The sequence below is a fragment of the Triturus cristatus genome, chromosome 11, assembly GCF_964204655.1.
Source record: "Triturus cristatus chromosome 11, aTriCri1.1, whole genome shotgun sequence".
Classification (NCBI taxonomy): domain Eukaryota; kingdom Metazoa; phylum Chordata; class Amphibia; order Caudata; family Salamandridae; genus Triturus; species Triturus cristatus.
Genome location: NC_140594.1, coordinates 636,971,622 through 636,998,589, shown reverse-complemented (window position 1 = coordinate 636,998,589; position 26,968 = coordinate 636,971,622). Strand labels below are relative to the sequence as shown.

At 42.3% G+C, this 26,968-nt stretch overlaps 1 protein-coding gene across 4 annotated transcripts in view; it reads right to left on the bottom strand.

Annotated features, from left to right (window-relative positions):
• Positions 1-26,968, bottom strand: part of LOC146785218 (uncharacterized) — a 1,495,909-nt gene that overhangs the window by 541,962 nt on the left and 926,979 nt on the right. For all 4 annotated transcript variants that reach the window (XM_085634134.1, XM_085634135.1, XM_085634133.1 and 1 more), the window contains exon 13: positions 7,508-7,657. In XM_085634134.1, the coding sequence (XP_085490260.1) occupies positions 7,508-7,657 (150 nt within the window). The remainder of the gene's footprint in view (positions 1-7,507; positions 7,658-26,968) is intronic.

Genomic DNA, 26,968 nt, shown 5'->3' with positions numbered 1-26,968 from the left:
CAGTTGACCGCTTGATTAAATGTTGCACCTAGGGGAGAGGATGTGGTGTTACTTCCAGAGCTGCAGACTTTGCAACTGGGGAACCAGGTTGGAGTTTCTGCTTCAGCTCAACATTCTGTGATTCTGGTCAAATCACTTAATCTCCCCATGTCTACAACCAAAATGAATTTGATCTTGTGTGATGTAACCAATGCTCATGTAAAGCACTCCAATACCTGACAAGTCTGCACTATATAAAACTGCAAATACACGCAAAAAAAGTGTTTTGCACACTTCTGTCATTGGGCTACATGTGGGCTACATCTGGGTGATATTTGGGCTGCATTTGGGCTCTTTTGTCTCTGGTGGCCATCTTGGGAGATTTATTTGTTATGAAGTTTCCTAATTTCCTCATTTACTGCAGTCTCCTCAGTAGGAAATGCTTTCAGTTTTTTACTTTGGTTCCATCAAGAAGGCATTCAGATGTGTCACACATTTGCCATAAATTCTGAATGTTAGCACTCTAGTTGCTCATTAGATCACTGTAGTAAAGCTACTGCTCACCAGGGAAGTCTGCTGCTGGTATTCAAAGTGCATGTTTCAGTCTGCATGTCAGAATTTTTTTATGAAATAGAAGAGGATTTGAGAAGTCAAAATGTGCCCTAATTTTTCTTTCTGCAGCACTAATCATAATTTCTATGGCAAAATGAATCCCCTCATTTTGTTCCTTTGTAAATTAAATGTTTTAAGTGTTACCACTTTATTCCAATCAAGATGGCTTCAGGTGTGCCATACTTTTGTCATAAGTAAGACTGTTAGCGCTCTAGTTGTTCGTTAGAACACTCTGGGACATTCTGTCATTGGGCTATTCCTGGGCTACATTTGGGTGATATTTGGGCTACATTTGGGCTCTTTTGTCTCTGGTGGCCATCTTGGGAGATTTATTTGTTATGAAGTTTCCTAATTTCCTCATTTACGGCAGTCTCCTCAATAGGAAATACTTTCAGTTTTTTACTTTGGTTCCATCAAGAAGGCATTCAGATGTGTCACACATTTGCCATAAATTCTGAATGTTAGCACTCTAGTTGCTCATTAGATCACTGTAGCAAAGCTACTGCTCACCAGGGAAGTCTGCTGCTGGTATTGAAAGTGCATGTTTCAGTCTGCATGTCAGAATTTTTTAATGAAATAGAAGAGGATTTGAGAAGTCACTCAAAATGTACCCTAATTTTTCTTTCTGCAGCACTAATCATACTTTCTATGGCAAAAGGAACCCCCTCATTTTGTTCCTTTTTAAATTAAATGTTTTAAGAGTTACCACTTTATTCCAATCAAGATGGCTTCAGGTGTGCAATATGTTTGTCATAAGTAGGACTGTTAGCACTCTAGTTGTCCTTTAGAACACTCTGGGAAGGTGCAGTAGAACACAAAGGAATCAACTGACAGTCTCTGCCCTTGTTGGATGTACATGTTTTACTGAGAATGTCAGACTTCATTCTCACATGACTGAGAAAGATAATGTGAATTTACAGAACATATGCTCTCAGTTTAGCTTATAGATCACCTTCCAAACCTCTGTGGGAAAAGCATGAGAAAATAGTTCTCTCAAACATGATTCATGATATCACAGCAGAAGGCTTTTTCACATGGTAAAATCACCTTAGAACACACCACAATTCCTAAAATGAGTATGGTACCATCAACAAATGATTTATAATGTAACTAAAGTCTTAAAACCTTCTATTAACTGCAATGCTTTTTAATGAGGTGCTATCATGTATATGGGTCCCAAGATGGCTGCCAACACTTCTTGGATGAAGTACTGACAGCCAATCAGATCTCACGATGAGATGTGTGGTTAGGCTCCGCCCAGATATATTTATCTTTTTAACTCTAATTTTCTCAGGAACTACTGAACGGATTTACACCATTTAAGCAAAAGGCACGAGTCTGAACTGAGGACTACCTCTTTGCAAAATGTGGTGTAATTCCGTTCAGAAGTTCGGGCTGTAGCTGCGTCAACAGGTCCTATGGGAAAATGCATGGGGAAAACGCGTATAGGAGCGGACCGGAGCTGGCCAAAAGTTTGGAAAATTTCGCAAAGATTCGTCAATCGGCGCCAACGTTATTCCAAATAGAATGTTGCGGATTTCCTATGGAAAATAGGTCCTAACTATAACTACCTACAGGCGACTGCCAGTAGGTAATATATATATATATATGCATGGATATTGCTGTTCTTTCAATAAATGTGTGGCGAATCAAACTTACCTGTGTGGGCTCCTTCACAAACAGGCAACTTTTCTTTAGAAGTTTTGGCGGCCCGGCCTGAGTCGCGAGGGGGCCCCACTGCACGTGTACAGCCCTGCAACAGCGCCAACCGACGCTGTAGCATGAAGGATGGGTATGCCATTGAAAGATGTTATTCAGCATTACCAGCGGTCCGACTGTGCCCCGCGACCCACTTGGGATTAATTCCTAGCTTTATTTTTAGCAAGAGTCAGGCGACTCACTGAAGGAAAAAGCGAAGCACTGCAAGTACCAGCAGGCCACTAGGGTGGCCACGCCCACTGGGGCGGGAGACTTGTATATTTTCAGTGGCGCAGCTAAACGGATGACTCCTGCTGAAAGCGACCCACAGCCCATGAAGAAGTGCTTACCTGCACGAAACGCGTCAGCTAAACTTCCATGAAGGCGAGGCCTTTGAGACTGCATGGACATTGCTGTTCTTTCAATAAATGTGTGGTGAATCAAACTTACCTGTGTGGGCCCCTTCGCAAACAGGCAACTTTTGTTTAGATTTTTTGGCGGCCCGGCCGGAGTCGTGAGGGGGCCCCACTGCACGTGTGCAGCCCTGCAACAGCGCCAATCGACACTGTAGCACGAAGGATGGGTATGCCATTGAAAGATGTTATTCAGCATTACCAGAGGTCCGACTGTGCCCCGCGACCCACTTGGGATTAATTCCTAGCTTTATTTTTAGCAAGAGTCAGGCGACTCACTGAAGGAAAAAGCGAAGCACTGCAAGTACCAGCAGGACACTAGGGTGGCCACGCCCACTGGGGCGTGAGACTTGTATATTTTCAGTGCCGCAGCTAAACGGATGACTCCTGCTGAAAGCGACCCACAGCCCATGAAGAAGTGCTTACCTGCACGAAACGCGTTGGCTAAACTTCCATGAAGGCGAGGCCTTTGAGACTGCATGGACATTGCTGTTCTTTCAATAAATGTGTGGCGAATCAAACTTACCTGTGTGGGCTCCTTCACAAACAGGCAACTTTTGTTTAGATGTTTTGGCGGCCCGGCCTGAGTCGCGAGGGGGCCCCACTGCACGTGTGCAGCCCTGCAACAGCGCCAACCGACGTTGTAGCACGAAGGATGGGTATGTAATTGAAATATGTTATTCAGCATAACCAGCGGTCCGACTGTGCCCCGCGACCCACTTGGGATTAATTCCTAGCTTTATTTTTAGCAAGAGTCAGGCGACTCACTGAAGGAAAAAGCGAAGCACTGCAAGTACCAGCAGGCCACTAGGGTGGCCACGCCCACTGGGACGGGAGACTTGTATATTTTCAGTGCCGCAGCTAAACGGATGACTCCTGCTGAAAGCGACCCACAGCCCATGAAGAAGTGCTTACCTGCACGAAACGCGTCGGCCAAACTTCCATGAAGGCGAGGCCTTTGAGACTGCATGGACATTGCTGTTCTTTCAAAAAATGTGTGGCGAATCAAACTTACCTGTGTGGGCTCCTTCACAAACAGGCAACTTTTGTTTAGATGTTTTGGCGGCCCGGCCTGAGTCGCGAGGGGTCCCCACTGCACATGTGCAGCCCTGCAACAGAGCCAACCGACGCTGTAGCACGAAGGATGGGTATGCCATTGAAAGATGTTATTCAGCATTACCAGCGGTCCGACTGTGCCCCGCGACCCACTTGGGATTAATTCCTAGCTTTATTTTTAGCAAGAGTCAGGCGACTCACTGAAGGAAAAAGCGAAGCACTGCAAGTACCAGCAGGCCACTAGGGTGGCCACGCCCACTGGGGCGGGAGACTTGTATATTTTCAGTGCCACAACTAAACGGATGACTCCTGCTGAAAGCGACCCACAGCCCATGAAGAAGTGCTTACCTGCACGAAACGCGTCGGCTAAACTTCCATGAAGGCGAGGCCTTTGAGACTGCATGGACATTGCTGTTCTTTCAATAAATGTGTGGCGAATCAAACTTACCTGTGTGGGCTCCTTCAAAAACAGGCAACTTTTGTTTAGATGTTTTGACGGCCCGGCCTGAGTCGGGAGGGGTCCCCACTGCACGTGTGCAGCCCTGCAACAGATCCAACCGACGCTGTAGCACGAAGGATGGGTATGCCATTGAAAGATGTTATTCAGCATTACCAGTGGTCCGACTGTGCCCCGCGACCCACTTGGGATTAATTCCTAGCTTTATTTTTGCAAGAGTCAGGCGACTCACTGAAGGAAAAAGCGAAGCACTGCAAGTACCAGCAGGCCACTAGGGTGGCCACGCCCACTGGGGCGGGAGACTTGTATATTTTCAGTGCCGCAGCTAAACGGATGACTCCTGCTGAAAGCGACCCACAGCCCATGAAGAAGTGCTTACCTGCACGAAACGCGTCGGCTAAATTTCCATGAAGGCGAGGCCTTTGAAACTGCATGGACATTGCTGTTCTTTCAATATATGTGTGGCGAATCAAACTTACCTGTGTGGGCTCCTTCACAAACAGGCAACTTTTGTTTAGATGTTTTGGCAGCCCGGCCTGAGTCGCGAGGGGGCCCCACTGCACGTGTGCAGCCCTGCACCAGCGCCAACCAACGCTGTAGCACGAAGGATGGGTATGCCATTGAAAGATATTATTCAGCATTACCAGAGGTCCGACTGTGCCCCGCGACCCACTTGGGATTAATTCCTAGCTTTATTCTTAGCAAGAGTTAGGCGACTCACTGAAGGAAAAAGCGAAGCACTGCAAGTACCAGCAGGCCACTAGGGTGGCCACGCCCACTGGGGCGGGAGACTTGTATATTTTCAGTGCCGCAGCTAAACGGATGACTCCTGCTGAAAGCGACCCACAGCCCATGAAGAAGTGCTTACCTGCACAAAACGCGTCGGCTAAACTTCCATGAAGGCGAGGCCTTTGAGACTGCATGGACATTGCTGTTCTTTCAATAAATGTGTGGCGAATCAAACTTACCTGTGTGGGCTCCTTCAAAAACAGGCAACTTTTGTTTAGATGTTTTGGCGGCCCGGCCTGAGTCGCGAGGGGTCCCCACTGCACGTGTGCAGCCCTGCAATAGAGCCAACCGACGCTGTAGCACGAAGGATGGGTATGCCATTGAAAGATGTTATTCAGCATTACCAGTGGTCCGACTGTGCCCCGCGACCCACTTGGGATTAATTCCTAGCTTTATTTTTGCAAGAGTCAGGCGACTCACTGAAGGAAAAAGCGAAGCACTGCAAGTACCAGCAGGCCACTAGGGTGGCCACGCCCACTGGGGTGGGAGACTTGTATATTTTCAGTGCCGCAGCTAAACGGATGACTCCTGCTGAAAGCGACCCACAGCCCATGAAGAAGTGCTTACCTGCACGAAACGCGTCGGCTAAATTTCCATGAAGGCGAGGCCTTTGAGACTGCATGGACATTGCTGTTCTTTCAATAAATGTGTGGTGAATCAAACTTACCTGTGTGGGCTCCTTCACAAACAGGCAACTTTTGTTTAGATGTTTTGGCAGCCCGGCCTGAGTCGCGAGGGGGCCCCACTGCACGGGTGCAGCCCTGCACCAGCGCCAACCAACGCTGTAGCATGAAGGATGGGTATGCCATTGAAAGATGTTATTCAGCATTACCAGCGGTCCGACTGTGCCCCGCGACCCACTTGGGATTAATTCCTAGCTTTATTTTTAGCAAGAGTCAGGCGACTCACTGAAGGAAAAAGCGAAGCACTGCAAGTACCAGCAGGCCACTAGGGTGGCCACGCCCACTGGGGCGGGAGACTTGTATATTTTCAGTGCCGCTGCTAAACGGATGACTCCTGCTGAAAGCGACCCACAGCCCATGAAGAAGTGCTTACCTGCACGAAATGCGTTGGCTAAACTTCCATGAAGGCGAGGCCTTTGAGACTGCATGGACATTGCTGTTCTTTCAATAAATGTGTGGCGAATCAAACTTACCTGTGTGGGCTCCTTCACAAACAGGCAACTTTTGTTTAGATGTTTTGGCGGCCCGGCCTGAGTCGCGAGGGGGCCCCACTGTACGTGTGCAGCCCTGCAACAGCGCCAACCGACGTTGTAGCATGAAGGATGGGTATGCCATTGAAAGATGTTATTCAGCATTACCAGCGGTCCGACTGTGGCCCGCGACGCACTTGGGATTAATTCCTAGCTTTATTTTTAGCAAGAGTCAGGCGACTCACTGAAGGAAAAAGCGAAGCACTGCAAGTACCAGCAGGCCACTAGGGTGGCCACGCCCACTGGGGCGGGAGACTTGTATATTTTCAGTGTCGCAGCTAAACGGATGACTCCTGCTGAAAGCGACCCACAGCCCATGAAGAAGTGCTTACCTGCACGAAACGCGTCGGCTAAACTTCCATGAAGGTGAGGCCTTTGAGACTGCATGGACATTGCTGTTCTTTCAATAAATGTGTGGCGAATCAAACTTACCTGTGTGGGCTCCTTCACAAACAGGCAACTTTTGTTTAGATATATATACATATGTGTAACTTAATCTATTTTATTCTATATTTTGGGGGTAAGGTGTGTTGTGTTGCACTTCGCTTCAAAGGTCACAGGTGGGTATGCATTAGTATTTAGGATAGAATGTAATGGGGTTAGAATGTAGTTGGGTTAGAATGATGTTAGCACATAGTAGAATGTTAGGTGAGGTATTCACAAGAGAATGTGAAGTGAGGTATTCTGAAGATGGTTGGATCTCAGTCAGTTATACCTGCTGATGGAAGGGGTTTTGGGACAAGGATTAAAGCTAAGAATCCCCTAAGCTTGTTGCCTGTTATTCACTTAACAAGCTGCACCCATCTGATTTGGCCCAAAAAGGATGAAACTGATCTAGGGTGCTCACGTTCCTGAACGGGGTGTGGCATAGTAGTGTAAATTGTACTATTGCTTTTGTAGTTGGTCAAGAATGAATTGCAAAGGTCCCTGTCTGTAATGGCACAGGAACGCCAAAAGGCGATGGAACGGGGAGAAAGTCCAGGGTAAATACCAGCAGCTGAGTATGCTACAAGCATTCCTTAACCCCTTGCATGCGTCGGACGGCCCCCGGCCGTCCCCGTCCGATTTGCGCACAAGTGGAATTCGCCCGCACGGCGGGGGAACTCCAGCCGTGGCCAAGGGTTAATCAAGTTCTAAGCTGTCTAGAAAAACAGACTGGAGTCTTGAAAATCTCCTTGACCCCCTTTCCACTCTCCCTTAACACCTACTCTCATCATTACACCCCACCCCGGCATATCTGTGTCTGCTGACAAAGCCAATAAAACAACAAATCATATGTGGTCTTCATACCTTCTGTGATGTCTTTTCACAGGGAAATTCCAAAGTGGTGTTGATGTGCATCTCATTTTCCAGTTTCACAAACCTTTGTTCATAAAAGCTGAATTCAAACCTCTTGAGTTGCACAACCAGAATGGGTGGGAGTGATGTTAACGCTTGCCTCTGGAGAACAAAAGGAGAGAATAATATCATAAATCAAAATGATCCATCACCCTGTTATTTAATCACTTCTCACCCTACGTTATTTTATTAGCTCAAGACAAGAAACCATAATCTGCAAGATCTTCAATCTAATCGATTGTTAAAGTGTTCTATTGTTAATTTACAATCTAGGAAAAATACATTGTGCATCGCACTTTCTAGAATTCATCAGCATATAGTTGCATACCATTATTTTTTTGTTTTCAAATTGAAACAAAACTGAAAACATCACTGAATAGTAAGCATGTATTCATCTGGGAACAGAACATAATAACTTAAATATGTAGATGCACACAATGCAAACAAGAATAACAAGAAATAAGAAAAAAATTAGCTACTGAGGAAAAAAAATCAATAACACTATACTAGAGGAATTATAATAGCACTATTAATCTGCTATTAAGCAACATGTTCAATAGTTTGTAGACCAGAAACTATCAAGTGTGTTTCAGTACAACTGAGGAGTTGAGATGTATCTGTTAAGTTTACAAACAGAAAGTTTTTCATCTTTGAGAGTGAAAGTAATCCAAGCCCATTCAGTATAGCCAGATAATAGATTTGGATCTTTCCAACTGCAGATAATTGACTCACTGGCATATGATGCTAAATAAATCAAATCATCAGGTATAGGCTATAAGTGCTGACCCTGTTAAAGAAAATGATTTGTAATTGATTTGCTCATATTGAAGGTAATTCGGAGTAGTCAGAATTTTTACAATAATCTTCCACACACAAACAAGGTCAGAACTTAGAAATATTCTGGCCCTCAAATAATAATAATTGTTTCAGGAATCTAATATTTGTTTTACAATGTCATCATAGTGAATTATCCAACAATTTTGCTTTAATAGTTTAGATGTAGTCCAATGGCAATTATGTAAAGTAAACAAATACCTTTCATAAAAATAATTTGGTCAGGGAGCATAATATTGTTGACATGTTTTGAAACTCTATATGCTAAGACTTTGGCTTCAGCAGCAAAACAGGCCTATAATTACAAATGACAGTAGGATCTTTGTCTGGTTTAGGTCAAACTAATTTAGGGTTTCCCTAAAAGACCCAGAAATTGAGGCAGTTAGAGTTGTCAGCCTCAGGCTATACTTCCCCCCGAACGTTTTGCCTTCACTCTCCTATTTTTGCTGAATTAATTTTTTGTTGGCATTAGGACTGTGCATTTTACAACTACTAACCAGTGCTATTGTGCTTATACTCTCTAGTTAAAACATGGTAAAATTGGCCTGTACCCAATTGGCACATTTAATTTACTTGGAAGTCCCTAGTAAAGTGGTAATGTATGTACCTAGGGCCTGTCAATTAAATGCTACTAATAGGTCTGCCACCCTCTTAAGTAGCCTTTTATAGATGCCCCAGACCTGCCCTTGCAGCATGTGTGTACAGTTTTACACTTCCATTTTGACCTGGTAGATTTTCCTCTTGCCAGTCCCATACCTCCATTTTTTAAACATATTTGTCATCCCTAGATCAGGCCTTATACAGCGCTGAGGGCAGGGCGCAGTGTATTTAAACAATTGGACGTGTATTTTTTAGCTTTACACGTCATGGTGGTGAAAACTTAAATTTGATTTTCACTACTGTTGTGAAATCCTAAAATCTGAATTAAGCTGTGCCTTATCCATGCTCACCTTTGACCTGTTTTTCAGCCTGGCTCTACCCTTGTCATCACAACTGCATAAACCTTAGGTAGCAAATCCAAATTGAGACATTGTAGGCTGTGTAAACATGCAGAGTCAGCGTGCTCGAAGGTTTTCAGGCAATAGTTAATCCTTAAGTAAAGTGTACTCAGAATAGCACATTTTGTTGTCCAGCTTTAAAATGTAAAAATTGCACAAGACACCGAGGCTGTTAGATTCTTGCCTTAGCTCATTTGTGTGTTCTTTCCAAAGTTCTATTTACCTCTGGGAGTTCCTTGTTTGTGATCTTCCCTATAAGAACCCATGTAGCCATTGTTAAAGCGTGCTCCTTCCTTGAGTAACTCCATGGTGCTCGTTGGATGGAGACCCATTCTGAATGCTTAATAAATTACCTATGGTTTGTACTTCGTTCCACTGTTGATTCCTCCTTACTTGATGAGGACCCGTGGCAAGAGTGGTGACCCTGCACCAAGCAGATTAAAATTAATCTGTTCCACACTGTGAGGCTAAACCTCTCCCATAGGATAACATTGGGTTAACATATTACATTTCATAAATGATAACATTCAATTGGGAGCAGGTAGGAACAACGAGTTTGATATCTATGGAATTGTAAGTTAAAGCCCTCTTTAACTGTTAAGTTGGAATTTAAGTCACAATTCTGAAAATGCCAATTTTATAAAGGTGGCATTTTTTGTCCTAACCATTTGGTGCCAGTTCCTGGGTCACATGACTTGGTGTAGCTGGCAGTTGGTTCTTGTGTATTGCTCCTAGAAACTGAGACAAAGGGAAGATAGGTGTTGGCAAGATGGGCCACTCTGACTTAATGGGGGAGGGGGGCTGTCACCTGCCATATTTGCATATCACAAAGGATCTGCCTAAACACACTCACAAAATGTTCGTCACTTGTCTTTTTTGTCCTCAGACAAGCTGGGGTCAGGGCAGGGGGGTGGAAACCTCCATAACCTTCTCCTACTTCAAAGTGGGCCTCAGGTATAAATATTGGACCCTTAGACCCAGCTCCTCAGTACAAATCTGGACCTGTGGAAGACTCAGAAGAATCACTGCTGTGCTGCTGTGCTGCTTTGCTGCGAGAAAGACTGCAACACTGCTGCCCTGCTGTTTTCCTGCCCGAGTGAGAAGGACTGGACTTGCATCTTAAACCGAGGATCACCAGAGTGAATCCAAGTGCTAGTTGGCTATGCGGTCCCAGCAGAACCGATGCAGCGCCATGCATCGCCTCACAAAACTCTGCATTGGAAGAGCCGCACAATGCATCTCCGACAGAGGATCTCACATTGCAGCCAGCAGTCACCTGTCAACCGCGGCTGTATGACACATCCCTGATGCAAGCCTTCATATCGCAAACCCCTCACTGACGTCTTCCTTAACAACGACACATGATTCCAAATCGCAAGCCACACATCTTCTTTGGAAGCAGCCAGTGCGTGATGCATTTTCGATACAGGACTTTGCAGCAATGCAGATCCTCAGACCCACTGCTGCATGACACATATTCAACGAGGGACTCTACATCGCTAAGCAACTAAGATTAAAGGTACTTTGTTCAGCGGCCTTGACTGGGTACATGCAGCCGACCTGCGCTCCATCAGGGTCGGCTTGAACTTGTGACTTTGTCCCAGTCTGGCATGACCAGATAACCACAGTTGGCTCTTTGGTCTTTTTGGTGCTATTTTCACTTACACCTTCAAGTATGCACAAACAGATGCTTAACCTATGCTCCCCGCACCGCCCCACTGGACGTGTGGAGACCACACAACCAAAAGGGCAGTGACTTTACATTGTTTTCCTCCTCTCCTCCCGACTCAAGCTTCTCCCGCATTGATTATCTCCTAGTAGATGCCTTACTTTTAAGGGCCACTTCCGATACAAAGATCCACTCCATCCTCCTCTCAGATCATGCTGCAATCTTTATGGCCATTCTTAACCTTCCCAATAAAGGGGACAACAATATCTGGTGGTTAAATACTGATATCCTAGAAACTGAACCAGATGTGGCAGACCTAAAGAACGAAATCAAACAATTCTTCAGTGAAAACAAACACATTGAGCCTTATTCGATAAGGCTTAGAAATATTCTGAGCCTCATCGTGGTTCAGTTCCAACCGCCGCATTACAAGGCGTGCGGTCAAAACTGAAACCAGCCAGTCATTCTGGCTGCCTTCCGACGGGCTACAGGAGCCTGTCGGCCAGTTGGAGAGCGGCATGGAGTCCCAATGGATGGCGTTTCCGCCACTGGGATTGCGATGCTCGGTTTTCGACAGGTTTTCCATGCCAGACTTTCCGACATGAAAAGCCTGTTGGGAAGCGAGTTTGGGGGCCCCATCTGCGGCCTTTGATTGTGGGCCGTGGGGGCACCTATGATGCCCCCCTTTTAATTCCTGCACTGTTTGGCAGGCACCTTGAGGTGCCTGCCACACGGTGCAGGGATTACAGACTCTGCCATTTCCCAATGGGAGCTTGTGCTATGGCCGGTTTACGGCCGCAGCACAAGCTCCCATTGAGAAATAGGATGGTGCGGTCACATTGTGATTGCGGTGTCGGGAACGCCGACAAGAGGTCGGTCGCGTAATTAAGCCCTCTGTCTTATCCCCCGTTATGCTATGGGATATGTTTAAATGTGCCATTAGAGGACAAATCGTTAAAAAAAATTGCCCCCAAAAATTGCGATATTAAAGAATCCCTACAATCTCTAGGCACTGAAATCAAAAATAAGGAGAACGTTTTTATACACTCTAACAACAAGTCTCTACTAAAGAACATCAAACAACTAAAATACACCTATAACTTTATTATCAATAAACTGGCTTATCTATCTGTACATGCCCAAGAATCTAAACAACTATTTTGCAATAGAGCCGGCAATATACTTTCCACTGCCCTCATGACATGACATCTTTTTATTTGATAAAGACCTCAACTGAGGTCAACAAATATTCAAACACAGTTTTTTAAACATTTAACATGATACTCCTAGCGTCAACTTTAAGCATTTATAATGTTAAATCACTTCATCATAGCTTTTTAAAATGGCTTTAGCTTAAATCTCATTTGAAATTATACCACTTATAGCATTTGAGTTTATCCAGTGGTTATTTTTCAAAACTTAAATAGATGTTATGGGAAAATAAGATTGTATCTGTTATAGCTGGCTGTAAAATCAACTTTGGAAGTTTAGAAGTTATATATCAACATCATAAACTTTAAAACAACTTTAAAGAAATCTTTAAAAATGTATACAATTGATAACAAACAAATTCATCTGGTGGTAATTTGCAGAGGCTGATTAGGCTTTGTACAGAAGAGACATTGTATCTGATTCTGATAGGTCTTAAATATTTCTGCCTGGCTTCTACTAAAGCTGGGTTAGGGCAGACAGCTAATACATGAGCTAGATCTGGCATTCCTCCCTTACACAAATCACAGAGCCCCGTTTTGTTTTCAGAATGATTCCACTTTGCTGTATATGCATTCAAAGGGAGGATTTTGAGCCTCAGTAAGAGAGTACAGCAGTGAATCCTGTGATACTGCTCTGAGGATTTATACACTTTAATTTTTGTATACAGTGTTTTAATTGAAGACAGTGCTCTACGTCCAGGTCGTAACTTAATTTTGAGGTCAGATTCTTTAAAAAGAGCTTCAAAAGTGCCGGTGTCCACGTTTCTAAAAGTGCTGCGGTGCAATGAGACAGGCTATAAGCTATATAAGATTCTTAATAAAAGTGTAACGCGACGACTCTTCTCTAAAAGATGGCTCTCAGAAAGGTAAAACCAAAGAGATACTTGAGGTGTCTAAGAGTTCTGTGAAAAACTTTACACCCCACAAACTGTGTGTGAAAAAAAAAAGTGTTTGGTGTTTCTAAACTCTCTCGCAATTGCTTCACTCTTCGACTTAAACAGAATGCGTTTAAACGAGCCAATAGGAACAGGAGAGACTATCAAGGCAATAAAGTCAATCTGCTCCAGGAAAGTACCAGGCCCCAATGGCTTAGTTATAATTTTCTACAATATATTCAGAAATTCTTTTATCAGGCATCTTAAAAACACCTTTGATAACTTTGCTCTGCTTGGCAAGGTTTCTGGAACAGCTTCCGATGCCACGATTGTTGTGATCCCCAAAGCGGGCAAAGACCACTCTAATCCCAAATATTTCTACCCCATCTCACTACTAAACATGGAAAATACAATATTTTCTAAAATTCGAGCCAAAATATTAGAAACATGCATCCCAAAAATTATCAACAATTCCCAAATGACTTCGTCAAAGGGCGACTCATCAAAGACAACATACGTACATTTTACCATATCATAGAAAAGGCCGGCCTTTCCTCAACTCTGACTGCAGCGATCACTCCTGGTGCCGAAAAGGTCTTCGATAAGGACTCCTGGCCTCAAGTCTCATAACCTCAGAAATGATTTATTAACATAGTTATGGCCTTCTATGCCTACCCCAAAGTGAACAGCTCCTCCCCACTCCGCCCCCCTCTTGACCTTCTAGGCAATACAAGCATATGATATACATCACGTGGACACTACACACAAGATTGTCACAGAACATACACTATATCATTGGCTTTATGCCCAATTATATGTGTAGTTCCCTAAACCCAGAACCTATGAATGTATTGCAAAGGCACATCAGTACTTGTTTGACTGTATGTCCTATTATAAAACTAAGAAAATATTTGGAACACAAACAAAGCATCCCAATGTATTATATTTAAAGTTGCTTTTCGAGTTTTGCTATCAAAATAATGTTTTATAGTATTTTAGTTTTACAATCACCATTTAGAGCAATATCATCAATTCTCCATCTAAGTCAAGAAAGAGAATAACCATAAAGCTTAATATATAAAGAAATCAAAGTGTGCTCAGTATTATCAATGTGTGAAAATCTGGGGTTGGAGATTAAATGACACATTTTAAATGACAAATACTTTAAGATAACAGATGATCTAGTATGGAGAGAAAAAGGTGTGATTTGGGGAAAAGGTCAATTTTTCAGTGTAGGAAAGTAGAGGTGCCACTGATACATGAGATTGATATTATTACAAAACCTTGAAGTATGGAAAACCAGTGCAGTAAATTTGCTAGCTGAAAATAGGTCTAAAAAAGGATCCATTATTAGATTAAACTCTCTACAAAAACATAAGTGGAATACTGCCAAGTTTAACATAGTTTTTAAATGTTCATAGTAATATATTTCCAAAATGTTGGATCATCAGCAGTGAGACCATATATATTGACCAAATGCAAAATAAATGTATCTAATTTGACTTTAACACATTCAAACCTTGCATAACTGAAACAGTGTTTATTCAAAATGTACTGTTTAAGTTTCTTTGAAAAAAGAATGGCAATTCCACCATTAGGCCAGACAGCTCTACACATCCTCCAGTACGGAGATGACATTGTAATAACGGACCACACCAAAGTGGACATACAGTGAGCACTAAGCAGTCACCACAAATACAATGAAAAGAACTCACAATCAATCAGGACAAGAGCAAAGTTGTGGTCTTCGTCCGCCACAAGAAACTTCTTTCCTGGCACATGTGGTCCTAGACTATTAACACCGAACCGACATACACCTACTTCGGGGTTTGGTTTTCAGAGACCTCCAAACCCTCGCTCCATTAAAGCTTGCTAAAAATGAAAGCCGCAGCCATTACATACGGGCTCACCTGCCTCACCTTGAACATCGCCTCTGTTGCTCCATTCTTGAAAGTCATAAAAGCCTGTCTCCTCCCAGTACTACAGTATGGGCATCAGGTTTTTCCTGAGGCCTGCGCTTGAAGTCTAGAACATGCGCAGTGTTCAGGTCTGAAGAAAGCATTTCAACTGCCCAGGCATCTTCGTAGGTCTGGAATCCGCCTGGAATGTGGCCTGTCAGAACAACACCTAACCTTTGAAGCTGACATGCTGAACTACTATATAAGTAAACTGAATGAGTCAGCGAACGCACTTAACACCTATCTGAAAGACATTTTCGAGAGCCCTGTGAACCCATGGCATCATCAACTACAGAAGGAAAATACATCTTTCCAAATTGAAGCACATGCATTAACATCTGACACCACCTCTTTCCTGACCTGGAAAAATGCAATTAACAGGCAGCTGCGCTCAGTCTCATTTCAGGAAGACATCACTTCCCTAAAGTCCTCAGACAATCTAGTCCCTCTGAATAGCTCCTATCTGGCAGGGAGACCACAGTCTTACCTCTCAAAAGAAATCTATCGCTGAGTGCGTAGAGACTTTATGTACAAGAGACTCCTTGGCCTCCCACTAGCAGAAGCCACCTCTTTATGCCGCCAGAAAGTCCTTACTGAAACCAATCTTCTTGATGAAGGGGTCCCACTCTGGTGAGGGTCCTTCTCAAAATGCCTCTCCCAATTGGATGCAAGATCTTTATCATGGTGTGGCAAATTAGTCAAAGAACTTGTAGCTCACCCTGACCTCCAACTAAAGACTCTCAACCCCTCAATTATACTCATTACTGACTACTGTATTCTGAAACCCAGAAACGTCTAATCACATGGCAAATGGTGTACAGGCTATTTTAAACGTTTTTTCTGTTTTAACAGGCTGAAACTATGGGGAAAAACTATTTGGCCACAGGAACTACCATCCATAGCAACTCTTTGTTCATGATGCATTGCACTTAATACTAGGCTAAAGCTCTAAAATGTTTCTGGCACCCAAGTAATGGTTAAGAAGTCAACTAATAATATGCATTTTAGCTCATATGCAATTTCTCATCAAAAGGTTTGCCTGTTTGCCGACAAGAAATGTATGGTCATAAGTTAGCTATTTTAATTTGCCATCTGCATTAATCCTGTCTTCAAGGTAATGTTAATCTACTTGTTCAGCAATAGGCACACTGCACTTTCGAGAATTCCCCTTTTACCACATCCATCCTGTCGGGATGAACCTCTGGAAAAGAATTGCTGTGTTTTTTACTTTAATACCAAATACATGTTCATATTAATACTGCACTGTATTTTAGCTTATGGCCTTTTTTATGATATTGTTTATTTATGTTCTAAATTATTTGTATTGATTTTAATTAATCAAACAATAAATGAACTCAGACCCAGAATGTATCCTCGAAACTCCTTAAAATTCAGCAGCGTCTTGTTCTCCAGTCAGCATTTCAAATAATTTCTATTACTGCTAGCCAGAATGAGCAAAACATCACACACTCTGCCAACTGCACCAGGATGAAATCTGCAAAGCGTGCAAACTAGCAGATTTTTGGAAAATAACAGGATGTGTTAACCGATGCAATATGGAAATTGAAACATGTAAATTGGGCATATGGTATTTCCCAAATGTGTTGACTGCTGCTCTCTTCTGAAGACATTCAGGACATGTATATAGATATATAAATACATATACATATATATACACATACATATACACACATACATACATAGTGCGAGAAGTAGAAACATAAAATGGTATTTTAAATACCATTTTATGTTTCTGCTTTCAACAGTGGGCCAATGCTCCTACGCCCTAATGGAGGAGCCGCCACTGAGCACGAGTCATTGTATGATGTCACCAGTGATGTCATAAATAATGATGAAACATTGATTTTATTCAATACGTTTAACCCCTTCCACGTGCTGCAAATTCCGCCGCGATGCGAGGGAGGGGCTGGGCGTGGCGTTCAGGTACCCAGGACGGCTCCCGGCCGTCATCTATCACGGTGGGCGTGTGCTCATGACGGCCGGGAGCTGTCCGAACTCCGCCCACTAATTAATTCGCCCGCGCAGGTGGGGAATTAACCGTGCGTGGATGGAGCGGCAACAATCAGACGGCTCCCGGCCGTCATGAGCACACGACTACCGTGACTCATGACGGCTGGGAGCCGTCCTGAAAAATGGATGTGGTTAACACACCTAACTATAACGTTACTTTAACCTTTGTTTTTTTCACTGGGTATATATATATATATATATATATATTTATATATATGTATATATATTCCAATTGTGCTTGCCATGCAAATGAAGACACCCACACAACGCTGGATTGATCCTTGTTTATTCGGGAGGCAGCAGCGGACTCAGGGAGAATCCCATAGCGTAGTAAAGCGCCTTTTGCCTACGCGTTTCGAGAGCTTGTCCCTTCTTCATGGCATGGCGTTAATGGGGAAGACGAAAGCGTGCACAATGTTTTTCACAGGTGATGAGGTGTATCTTAGTCCCGCCTTAGTGGGCGTGTTTTTGCAAAGCACCCTGGTTCGTGTAGTCCTGGGCAATTTCAAGGTCCGTAGTGGGTGCTGCTTCTCTTATTCCCTCTGTGATTCTTACCCAGTGGGTCGCTGGCGATCCCCTTCTGCTTCCGCTCCTTCAGTGACGCCTCATCGAACAGGCACGTTGTTCCGCATGATGTGCCCCAACTTGAGACACACGGACCTGCACGAGCAGTGGGGTTGTCTTCATGACCCTGGCTGGCCACCAAACATTCCAATTGTGCTTGCCATGCAAATGAAGACACCCACACAACGCTGGATTGATGCTTGTTTATTCGGGAGGCAGCAGCGGACTCAGGGAGAATCCCATAGCGTAGTAAAGCGCCTTTTGCCTACGCGTTTCGAGAGCTTGTCCCTTCTTCATGGCATGGCGTTAATGGGGAAGACAAAAGCGTGCACAATGTTTTTCACAGGTGATGAGGTGTATCTTAGTCCCGCCTTAGTGGGCGTGTTTTTGCAAAGCACCCTGGTTCGTGTAGTCCTGGGCAATTTCAAGGTCCGTAGTGGGTGCTGCTTCTCTTATTCCCTCTGTGATTCTTACCCAGTGGGTCGCTGGCGATCCCCTTCTGCATCCGCTCCTTCAGTGACGCCTCATCGAACAGGCACGTTGTTCCGCATGATGTGCCCCAACTTGAGACACTCGGACCTGCACGAGCAGTGGGGTTGTCTTCGTGACCCTGGCTGGCCACCAAATATTCCAATTGTGCTTGCCATGCAAATGAAGACACCCACACAACGCTGGATTGATGCTTGTTTATTCGGGAGGCAGCAGCGGACTCAGGGAGAATCCCATAGCGTAGTAAAGCGCCTTTTGCCTACGCGTTTCGAGAGCTTGTCCCTTCTTCATGGCATGGCGTTAATGGGGAAGACGAAAGCGTGCACAATGTTTTTCACAGGTGATGAGGTGTATCTTAGTCCCGCCTTAGTGGGCGTGTTTTTGCAAAGCACCCCGGTTCGTGTAGTCCTGGGCAATTTCAAGGTCCGTAGTGGGCGCTGCTTCTCTTATTCCCTCTGTGATTCTTACCCAGTGGGTCGCTGGCGATCCCCTTCTGGGTAAGAATATTTGGTGGCCAGCCAGGGTCACGAAGACAACCCCACTGCTCGTGCAATATATATATTACCTACTGGCGGTCGCCAGTAGGTAGTTATAGTTAGGACCCCTTTTCCATAGGAAATCCGCAACATTCTATTTTGAATAACTTTGGCGCCGGTCGATGAATCCTCGCGAATTTCTCAAAATAGGTGGGGCGCTACGCTCCGCTCCTACCCTGAAAGTCTCGGGGGGATACGTCAAGCGGGGGCTGAGATAAAAGGGGGGTCCCAAAACGCGTTTTTTCCATGCATTTTTCCATAGGACCTTTAGAACGAGCTACAGCCCGAACGGCTGAACAGAATTACTAGAAATTTGGCAGAGAGGTAGTCCCTATGTCAAGGAAGTGCCTTTTGTAGGTTTGGTGTAAATCTGTTCAGTAGATTCTGAGAAAATAGCCTTTAAATCAATATATATATCTGGGCCCGCTTACGGTACGCTTACCGTAAGCTTACGGTACGCGTACGGTGGCGTGCGCGAGCGCGATTCTGATTGGCTGTTAGATCTTAGTAAACATTCGAATCGGCCGAAACCAGGAAGCGGCGGCCGCCATTTTGTGTGTTTCACTCAGAAAAAAAAGAGTGAAAACAAGAAAAGGGGGCAATGAGGAGAGTTACAGACCCCCTTACATTTGTGAGGGGGTCAAAGAAGGACTGAAAAGTACAAAGAAAACATTTATTGATTTTTAAAAAAATCACGGGGTACGCGTACGGTAAGCTTGCGGTAAGCGTACGGTAGAAAAAAAAATAAAAAAATAAATGAAATTCAGATTTAAGTGTTTAGATATTAGGGGGCTCTAAAAAGAGCCGTTGTGTTTATGAAATGATTTTTTAGTGGTACCTACAAGTAAGTACCGATGCAGAGTCTAAGGTTCAAGAGGAAGACTCTGTTCCCTTCATCATTGAAGTGCACACCATCTCCTCTATAAATGTCTTGCATGTCATAACGCAAGTTGTTGTGGTAAATGGCACCCATACCATAGTCACGGAGGAAAGCAGAAACAGATTTGTTGACGTGCTTTCTTGCTTTGTCAATCTGCGGACAGAAATGATTGGACCAGTTCCATTTTTGCCTTTGGCATATGTTGGAAAACACAAAGGCAGTTTTAGGGAAAAGTGAAAACAGTTGTGCAAAGGTGTCCTTCATAAGCATTTCCAGACCTACCCCAGTCAAAGTGCCTAGGTCATTGCCACCACAGTGCACTATTATGAGGTCAGGGTGTTGGATTTGCATGAAGGATTTCACCAATGGCATCAATTGGTGCCACTTTAACCCTCTCTGACCAATCCATTTAATGTCTACATTTGGCAAAGCAAGGTTTCTCACCATATCTGTTTTCTCTGCAAACTTTTCACTCCAGAAGACATAGCTGTGCCCTACAATCCACACTGTGAACATCTTCAAAGGAGAACTGGATGCACTCAGGAGGTGTCTTTCAGTAGAATGGCAATATGAAAAGAAAGACAGTTTGGAAATGGAGGCATACATATTTTTTTCAAAACAAAAAGAACTGATTGGCTGTTTCATACCATTCTAGAATAAAAACTAGGCTGTATGTGTAAACTAATAGAAGCATGTTTTGTATTGGTACAAAAAAATGTGTTACCAAAGAACAGTACTATGGATTTGCTGTTAGGTTTGAAAAGTCAAGCACTCTTGCTCTGTGGAATTGAAACATTGTGTGGCGAACTTCTGACCTAACTCCACACAGCAGTGTTCCATGAGCTGTTGCTATGGTAGCAGGCAGAAGTCAAGTTGGGGGAAGGGTACTAGGCAGAAGTCAAGTTGGGGGCAGGGTACTTTTGGAAAAGGGTTGGTTTTCACCCAATAGAAATGTGTGATTACATTTGAAAAAAGGGGGAAGCACTGAGATTTGAAACTTACATGTATATGTGTGGAAAAATAGAGGGAAAGTTTGCCATTATCTGGTTCTGCTGAGAGGAGAGAGGTGAACAGAACAGAGATCCTGGCTCTGATAATCTGCTGTTTGAGTGCCACATTTCTTTCACAACTAACTAATTTTAAAGGTGAGGTTAGAGTTTGAGAGGAGATGTATATGGTAAATTAAGAAATGAATAATAGAAATGGAAATTCTTTTTGTTGAAGTTGCGTTTATCATTTTCTGTTTTGGGAGAAATTTAAATGTGAGGAACATGTAAAATAATATGGACTATGTTTTCACGATAAATTAAGGTGTACTGGAAAAAAAAAGAATAGTTTAAGGGTTTGAGGTTGGACTCAGTAATGCAAATACATTCAGCATCACTAAGGCTGGTTGCCCTTGCTGGAATGTAGGCAGCCACCCAGGTTACACATGGTGGTGGTCTGAAAAAGCAGTTTGGACATGTGCATTTAAAAAAATCAAAAAAGTGGTTTCATAATGTGTCAGTCTGTAAAAGTGATTTTCACTTGCCAAAAAAAAGAGCAGTAAGTGTGCTTTCAAATTGGCAAAGAAATTTCGTTTTGGGACTAATGTGAAAACATGACTCTGTGTGGAAATAGGAATTACAGGCAGAGATTTATTGCGTTTTTTTCTGGTGATTTCACAGTTGCATTAGTAGGAAAAAGGGGGAGCGATTTTTTGGGGGAAGAAGCAGACTCTTAGCACACACCCATCTGCTTGCCATGTATAATCATGCACAGTATTTACAAGCGAGTGGGGTTTTCAGGTTTCAGTCTGTAATGCAAATACATTCAGCATCACTAAGGCTGGTTGCCCTTGCTGGAATGTAGGCAGCCACCCAGGTTACACATGGTGGTGGTCTGAAAAAGCAGTTTGGACATGTGCATTTAAAAAAATCAAAAAAGTGGTTTCATAATGTGTCAGTCTGTAAAAGTGATTTTCACTTGCCAAAAAAAAAGAGCAGTAAGTGTGCTTTCAAATTGGCAAAGAAATTTCGTTTTGGGACTAATGTGAAAACATGACTCTGTGTGGAAATAGGAATTACAGGCAGAGATTTATTGCGTTTTTTTCTGGTGATTTCACAGTTGCATTAGTAGGAAAAAGGGGGAGCGATTTTTTGGGGGAAGAAGCAGACTCTTAGCACACACCCATCTGCTTGCCATGTATAATCATGCACAGTATTTACAAGCGAGTGGGGTTTTCAGGTTTCAGTCTGTTAATGCAAATACATTCAGCATCACTAAGGCTGGTTGCCCTTGCTGGAATGTAGGCAGCCACCCAGGTTACACATGGTGGTGGTCTGAAAAAGCAGTTTGGACATGTGCATTTAAAAAAATCAAAAAAGTGGTTTCATAATGTGTCAGTCTGTAAAAGTGATTTTCACTTGCCAAAAAAAAAGAGCAGTAAGTGTGCTTTCAAATTGGCAAAGAAATTTCGTTTTGGGACTAATGTGAAAACATGACTCTGTGTGGAAATAGGAATTACAGGCAGAGATTTATTGCGTTTTTTTCTGGTGATTTCACAGTTGCATTAGTAGGAAAAAGGGGGAGCGATTTTTTGGGGGAAGAAGCAGACTCTTAGCACACACCCATCTGCTTGCCATGTATAATCATGCACAGTATTTACAAGCGAGTGGGGTTTTCAGGTTTCAGTCTGTAATGCAAATACATTCAGCATCACTAAGGCTGGTTGCCCTTGCTGGAATGTAGGCAGCCACCCAGGTTACACATGGTGGTGGTCTGAAAAAGCAGTTTGGACATGTGCATTTAAAAAAATCAAAAAAGTGGTTTCATAATGTGTCAGTCTGTAAAAGTGATTTTCACTTGCCAAAAAAAAAGAGCAGTAAGTGTGCTTTCAAATTGGCAAAGAAATTTCGTTTTGGGACTAATGTGAAAACATGACTCTGTGTGGAAATAGGAATTACAGGCAGAGATTTATTGCGTTTTTTTCTGGTGATTTCACAGTTGCATTAGTAGGAAAAAGGGGGAGCGATTTTTTGGGGGAAGAAGCAGACTCTTAGCACACACCCATCTGCTTGCCATGTATAATCATGCACAGTATTTACAAGCGAGTGGGGTTTTCAGGTTTCAGTCTGTAATGCAAATACATTCAGCATCACTAAGGCTGGTTGCCCTTGCTGGAATGTAGGCAGCCACCCAGGTTACACATGGTGGTGGTCTGAAAAAGCAGTTTGGACATGTGCATTTAAAAAAATCAAAAAAGTGGTTTCATAATGTGTCAGTCTGTAAAAGTGATTTTCACTTGCCAAAAAAAAAGAGCAGTAAGTGTGCTTTCAAATTGGCAAAGAAATTTCGTTTTGGGACTAATGTGAAAACGTGACTCTGTGTGGAAATAGGAATTACAGGCAGAGATTTATTGCGTTTTTTTCTGGTGATTTCACAGTTGCATTAGTAGGAAAAAGGGGGAGCGATTTTTTGGGGGAAGAAGCAGACTCTTAGCACACACCCATCTGCTTGCCATGAATAATCATGCACAGTATTTACAAGCGAGTGGGGTTTTCAGGTTTCAGTCTGTAATGCAAATACATTCAGCATCACTAAGGCTGGTTGCCCTTGCTGGAGTGTAGCAGTCTGGACATGGGCTTTTTAAAAAATCTGAAAAGTGGTTTCATAATGTGTCAGTCTGTAAAAGTGATTTTCACTTGCCAAAAAAAAAGAGCAGTAAGTGTGCATTCAAATTGGCAAAGAAATTTCGTTTTGTGACTATTGTGAAAAGAAATGTAGTAATATATTTAAATAAAATAAAGGAATTTTTTTTTTAGTTTTTTTCAGGTATTGCTGAAGAGCAGTGAACAAAATTTAAGATGCCTACAAAATCCAGAGTTCAAAAAACGCTAAAAAAAAACCTATATTTGAAGACAACTAGAGGACCAAAGTTAGTAGAAGATGCTGATGTTGGGAAAAAGAAAAAATCTTCTGGTAAGCAAAAAAAACAATTTCTTAAAAATATATTCAAAAGAATGAAAAATGTACAAAATGTCTGTACTCGAAAGGATGTTTTTAAAAAAAAAGAAGAGGAAAAAATTGACAATTTAGTTAATGCAAATATACCTTCAGCAACTGAAAAGATTTATATAAATAGAAAAACAGCGTTTAAAGAGATACGTAGAAAAATGTTTCAGAGAAGAGTTATGTCTAATTTGATGAAGGATGTGAAGAAATATAAGAAAAAGACAAAGTTTTATAAAAGAAAAAAAGAAATAGAAGCCATTGCAGCAAAGGCATTAGAATTAAAAAGGAAACTATTCATATTAATTTTGAATAGGATGCGTACATTAGACAAAATGGTTAATGTACTGAAATCACATAGCAAAAGGAAAAGAGTAGTGAACAGAACAAACTTTTGTAAAGTGTTTTTAGGCAAGTGGATGCATAGTTCAAGTAGTGAACCTTTTTTTAATGAAGAAAGCTATTTTCAAAGTAATAGTTTGCTGCATGCAGTTGACACCAGAGGTCGTTCATACGAAGTAAAAAATGGTTGCATAATGGAGAAGGAGATAATGGTTCCAAGAGATGAGGTACAAGTGATGGCAGATGAGGCAATGGGGAGACGTCCTAAAGCCCCAGCGTACACTTGGAATTGTAGTAGTATTTGCACTGTGCGTCAGGAATCTATTGACAAATTTCGAGAGTTTCTAAGAGAATATAGTAAAAAAAGTATAAAACAGAAGATTAAGGTGCTTCAAAGTCTGGATCCATGCAGAGTGAGAGAGAATACTGGTTTGCAGGGTCATTCTCTGGCTTGTCTATCTAGAAAAGTGTGCAATAGTGTTTTCCATCATTTTAGGATGCTGGCTGTTCATCATACTGAAATGAGAAAGTTTGTGAGACGGTTGTATTTTGCTAAAAGTCCAGCAATAAAGTTAGATGAATTGAATAGGGCTCTGTTCCGAGGAACGGTATCAGATGTAGAGAAGGTTGTTGATGAAATTCAGTTTTGTTACTTTGGTCCTGAACAAAACAGTGCAGAGAAGGACACACTAAATGAGGAAGAAGTGGAAGAGAATGTAGAACCATTTGTAAGTAAGACATTTAATGATCACATAACAAAATTTGAAAAAATCTCTAATGAAAGACCAAATATTACTTGTATTTGTTGCCGCAGAACTCATTATAGAAAACAAACCAGGTATGTTGATCTGTACAGAAAGAGTGAAAATGAAGATAATTATAAGTGGAAGGATTTTGCCACATATATATTTCTTGAAAATTGTTTTGAATTGGGTGAAGTTCAGCGTATTTGTAAATACTGTTACAACAAGTTAGAGGAAAATAGAATGCCGACCAGAGCTGTACATAATAATTTAGAATTGGATGCTATTCCTGCTGAACTTTCTGAATTAAATACTTATGAGTCTATACTCATTCAATGTGTTCATCCGTTCCAGACCATAGTACGTATGGAGCCCAAAACTGGTAAATTGCCTCCTTCTGATTTACTGAGAGGTTTAAAAGGTAGAGTGGTGTATTTGCCCTTGGATTTGAAAAAAAATATGGAAACTATTGATGCGGATACTTTGGAAACTGAACCATTAGTTATTCTGGTTAATGGTGTACCTACAAAGAATAAGAAGATTTGGCAGGAGCTGGTAGATGTACGGAAAGTACAAAGAGCAAATTTGTATTTGAAAAGGAATAACAAATGGTATGAATCAATTTATATAGAAGAAGAAGAAGAAGAAGATTTACAAGAAGACACAGAAACACCAACTGGACAAATTGAAAAAGTGGACAAGTCAAAGGAAGAAGAAATTTATGAACATTTTAGCATACATCCTCTTCATTCAAAAGAAGTTATGGGAGACAATATTGATCTCTTTCAGATGAAGAAAGCAAAAGGAACTCCCGTGAGTGTATGGGAGGAGAGTTTGGAAGCTCGATGTTTTCCCCAGCTGTTTCCTAAAGGAAAAGGAGGACGATACGATGAACGTCCAGAACAGATTCCAGCTTCTGAGTATCGGACTACAAGACTATATGCTGAAGATCTCAGATTTCGACAAAGTATTCCTTATTTGTTCCATCTTTTATTTGAAAGCGACTTGTCTGCACTGTCTTATGCAGTAAATCACATTTTAAAAAGTGGAGTACATTTACAAAATGTGTCTGCTAAGGATTTTATGGAGAAAGTGCAGCACCGAGATGATCATTTGGAAACACAACTGATCAATCTGATGGCTTGTCAGCGTGGGACAAATGAATATTGGTACCGACGTCATGGTGAATTAAAATGCATGTTACGGAATTTAGGAACTCCAACATGGTTCCTTACCCTAAGCTGTGCCGAGTACGCTTGGGATGATTTACTGGATTTTCTACGAGAGGCAAATTCAAACATTAAAAACATCGAATACAAGACAGCAGGAGAACTGTGCTCATTGGATCCGGTTAATGTTTGCAGATATTTCAATCATAGATTTGAGGCTATGATGTCCTTCATCTGCAATAAAAAAAATCCACCTCTTGGAGAAGTAGTGGATTTCTTTTGGAGAAAAGAGTACCAGGCAAGAGGTGCTCCTCATATTCATATGCTGTTGTGGATCAAGGATGCCCCAAAGTTTGGAACAGATAGTGATGAAGCAGTGTTATCTTACATTGAAGAATATGCAACATGTGCTATACCAAAAAGCACAGAAGAGAAAAAGTTAAAGGAGCAAGTTTTACGTTTCCAAAGTCATCGGTGTGGAAAATACTGTCGACGGAAATACAAGAGCAAAGAAAAATACTACACTAAATGTCGATTTGGATTTCCTAGACCTGTTCTTTCAAATGGAAGAGTTAACAGTTTTATGTCAGCTGTGAGACATACTATCACAAGAAAATCACCTAAGAATACCTACAACCTTAAAAGAAAAGAAGAATCAAAAAATATAAATGACTACAACCCAGTCATTTTATCCATGTGGAACGCTAACATGGATATACAGTATGTAGCTGACAATTCCATTGCTGTTGCTCGATATGTAACGTCTTACATTACGAAATCAGAAAAAACAGAATTGAAGGAAATGTGGAAAGAGATTTCTCACGAGAAGACTGTCAGTAAGAAGCTGTACAGTTTCAGTTTGAAGATGTTATCGCATCGAGAAATTGGATCCTACGAATGTTCAGATAGGTTATCTTCTGCAAGTCTCTACTCGAAGTCAAGAAGAATAATTTGGGCAAGTTTAGGCCTTGCAGCAATGAGAAATCGGGTACTGAAATCTGTAGGAGAAATTGAATATTTGGCCGAGAATGACCCAGAAAGTACAGATATTTTGAAATCAAACATGTTGGACACTTATTATCCCAAGAGAAGTCATCATCTGGAGAACATGTGTCTCTATGAAG